At 39.0% G+C, this 2,088-nt stretch overlaps 1 protein-coding gene across 1 annotated transcript in view; it reads left to right on the plus strand.

Moving 5' to 3' along the window:
• LOC105812204 (histone-lysine N-methyltransferase SETMAR) overlaps positions 1-648 on the plus strand; it is a 9,742-nt gene extending 9,094 nt beyond the window's left edge. The window contains exon 2 of the mRNA XM_012646593.1: positions 7-648. Coding sequence (XP_012502047.1) covers positions 7-648 — 642 coding nt within the window. The remainder of the gene's footprint in view (positions 1-6) is intronic.
• The last annotated feature ends 1,440 nt before the right edge of the window (positions 649-2,088 follow it).

Consider the following 2,088-nt stretch of genomic DNA (forward strand, 5'->3'; position numbering starts at 1 on the left):
TCATGCCTTAGAGATATAGGATCGGAAGCAAAGTATGCCAAGCCTGTTTTTGAATGCAATGTCCTGTGCCAGTGTGGTGACCACTGCAGAAACAGAGTGGTCCAGAGGGGTCTGCAGTTCCACCTCCAAGTGTTCAAGACAGATAAAAAAGGTTGGGGACTTCGTACCTTGGAATTTATACCAAAAGGAAGATTTGTCTGTGAATATGCTGGCGAGGTTTTAGGATTCTCTGAAGTACAGAGAAGAATTCACTTACAAACAATATATGACTCAAATTACATAATAGCCATCAGGGAACATGTTTATAATGGGCAGATAATGGAAACTTTTGTTGACCCTACCTATTTAGGAAATATTGGAAGATTCCTTAATCATTCTTGTGAGCCAAACCTACTGATGATTCCTGTCCGGATTGACTCAATGGTACCTAGGTTGGCACTCTTTGCAGCCAAAGACATTTTGCCAGAAGAGGAACTCTCTTATGACTATTCAGGAAGATTTCTTAATCTAATGGACAGTGAAGACAAAGAAAGGCTGGATAATGGAAAACTAAGAAAACCTTGTTACTGTGGTGCCAAATCGTGTACTGCTTTCCTACCTTATGACAGTTCGCTGTACTGCCCCTTAGAAAAGCCAAACATCAATTAGAAAGGAAACTGCCCAACCCCTAAGAGAGGCCATTGGGTGGGAATGAGAGAACCAAGCATGTGTGGCTCAGCGTCTTATGCATTCCCCTCTTTCAAGCAACTTATCCTTTTTTTCTTAATTTCAGCATATTATGGGGGTACAGATGTTTAGGTTACATATGTTGCCCTTGCCCCTCCTCCCCCCCAAGTCCGAGCTTCAAGCGCCAAGCAACTTACTCTTGAGGGAAGTCTGCTCTGTGGCAAGCAGCTTGCCCGTCTTTATAAGGAACGCTGGTGGTTGTCTGGCTTTGCCTCTGGATGCATAAGTTTAAGTCAGGAATGTGGCAGAGAATACAAGTCGTCCATTATTATTCTTTCTTTCCTTCTATAATAAAATTCTCTATTTTACCTGGGTACTATGCTACCCAGAATACTCACTTCTCTAGTTACATATGGCTGAGTGATTTTGTTCCAGCTAATGGAATATAAGCAAAAATGATGTATCCTTGAATGGAGATTTCCACCCTTCTCCTCCTCTTCCTTCCTGTTGGCTGGAATGTATACGTTATGACCAGAGCTGGAGTAGCCATCCCAGACCCCAAGATGACTCTAAGAAAGGAAGCCATGCATAACAAATCAACAAGATAGAAAGGAGTTTAGGTGTCTGGTACTGTAGAACATTCTACTGGTCCTGATCTGACAAATCTGAACTTTTCAATGAGGAAGTCTTTGCCTTGGTTAAGCCACTGTTACTGTGAGTTTTCTAGCACTCAAACTGAACCTAATTATAATGATCCAGGAAAATCCTTGTGTCTACATACCCAAGCCATGCTTTCCAGCCAATTTCATTAGTAATAAAGCTGGTATTTTGATTTCTGTCTGTCTGACTCCTGCATCCTATTTCTTATTTTTTTCTTAGCACGGATCAAGGAAAACAGCACGACTAATTATCACCTGTTAAAACCCCAATAATTACCACCAATAGTGAAAAATATAACCATGGAAATGAATTCTGTGTTATAGCCAAAAGTCAGAAAAGGAAACACATTGTAAATTTTTCATTATATACTTGGCTATATTCCAAAGCTTGTGAAATTATGCTTTAAAACTTCAAATAGCCTCACTTCTTCATGTATTAATAACAAAAATAACCCCATCAACACCACAGAAGGAGATAGGAGTTTTATAATCCCATTTAATCTTCTACAGCAGCAAACATCTCTACCTTTCTTAAAGCAAAGAATTTGCAAAAATATAGTTGCTATGCAGGCATATTAGACATTTCAAAAGCTAAAATAATTATTTGAGCCCCTACAGTATTATTTAATAAATAATTTAATTTCTAGTACCTTTAAACCCTACCACTGGGAAGCCCTACAAAATTATAGGGATCCATATTTTATATAACACTCTTTCTGTGTAGCTATGTCTTCTACAGCAGCAAACATCTCTACCTTTCTTA

The sequence above is a fragment of the Propithecus coquereli genome, unplaced genomic scaffold, assembly GCF_000956105.1.
Source record: "Propithecus coquereli isolate 6110/MARCELLA unplaced genomic scaffold, Pcoq_1.0 Scaffold107, whole genome shotgun sequence".
Lineage (NCBI taxonomy): Eukaryota > Metazoa > Chordata > Mammalia > Primates > Indriidae > Propithecus > Propithecus coquereli.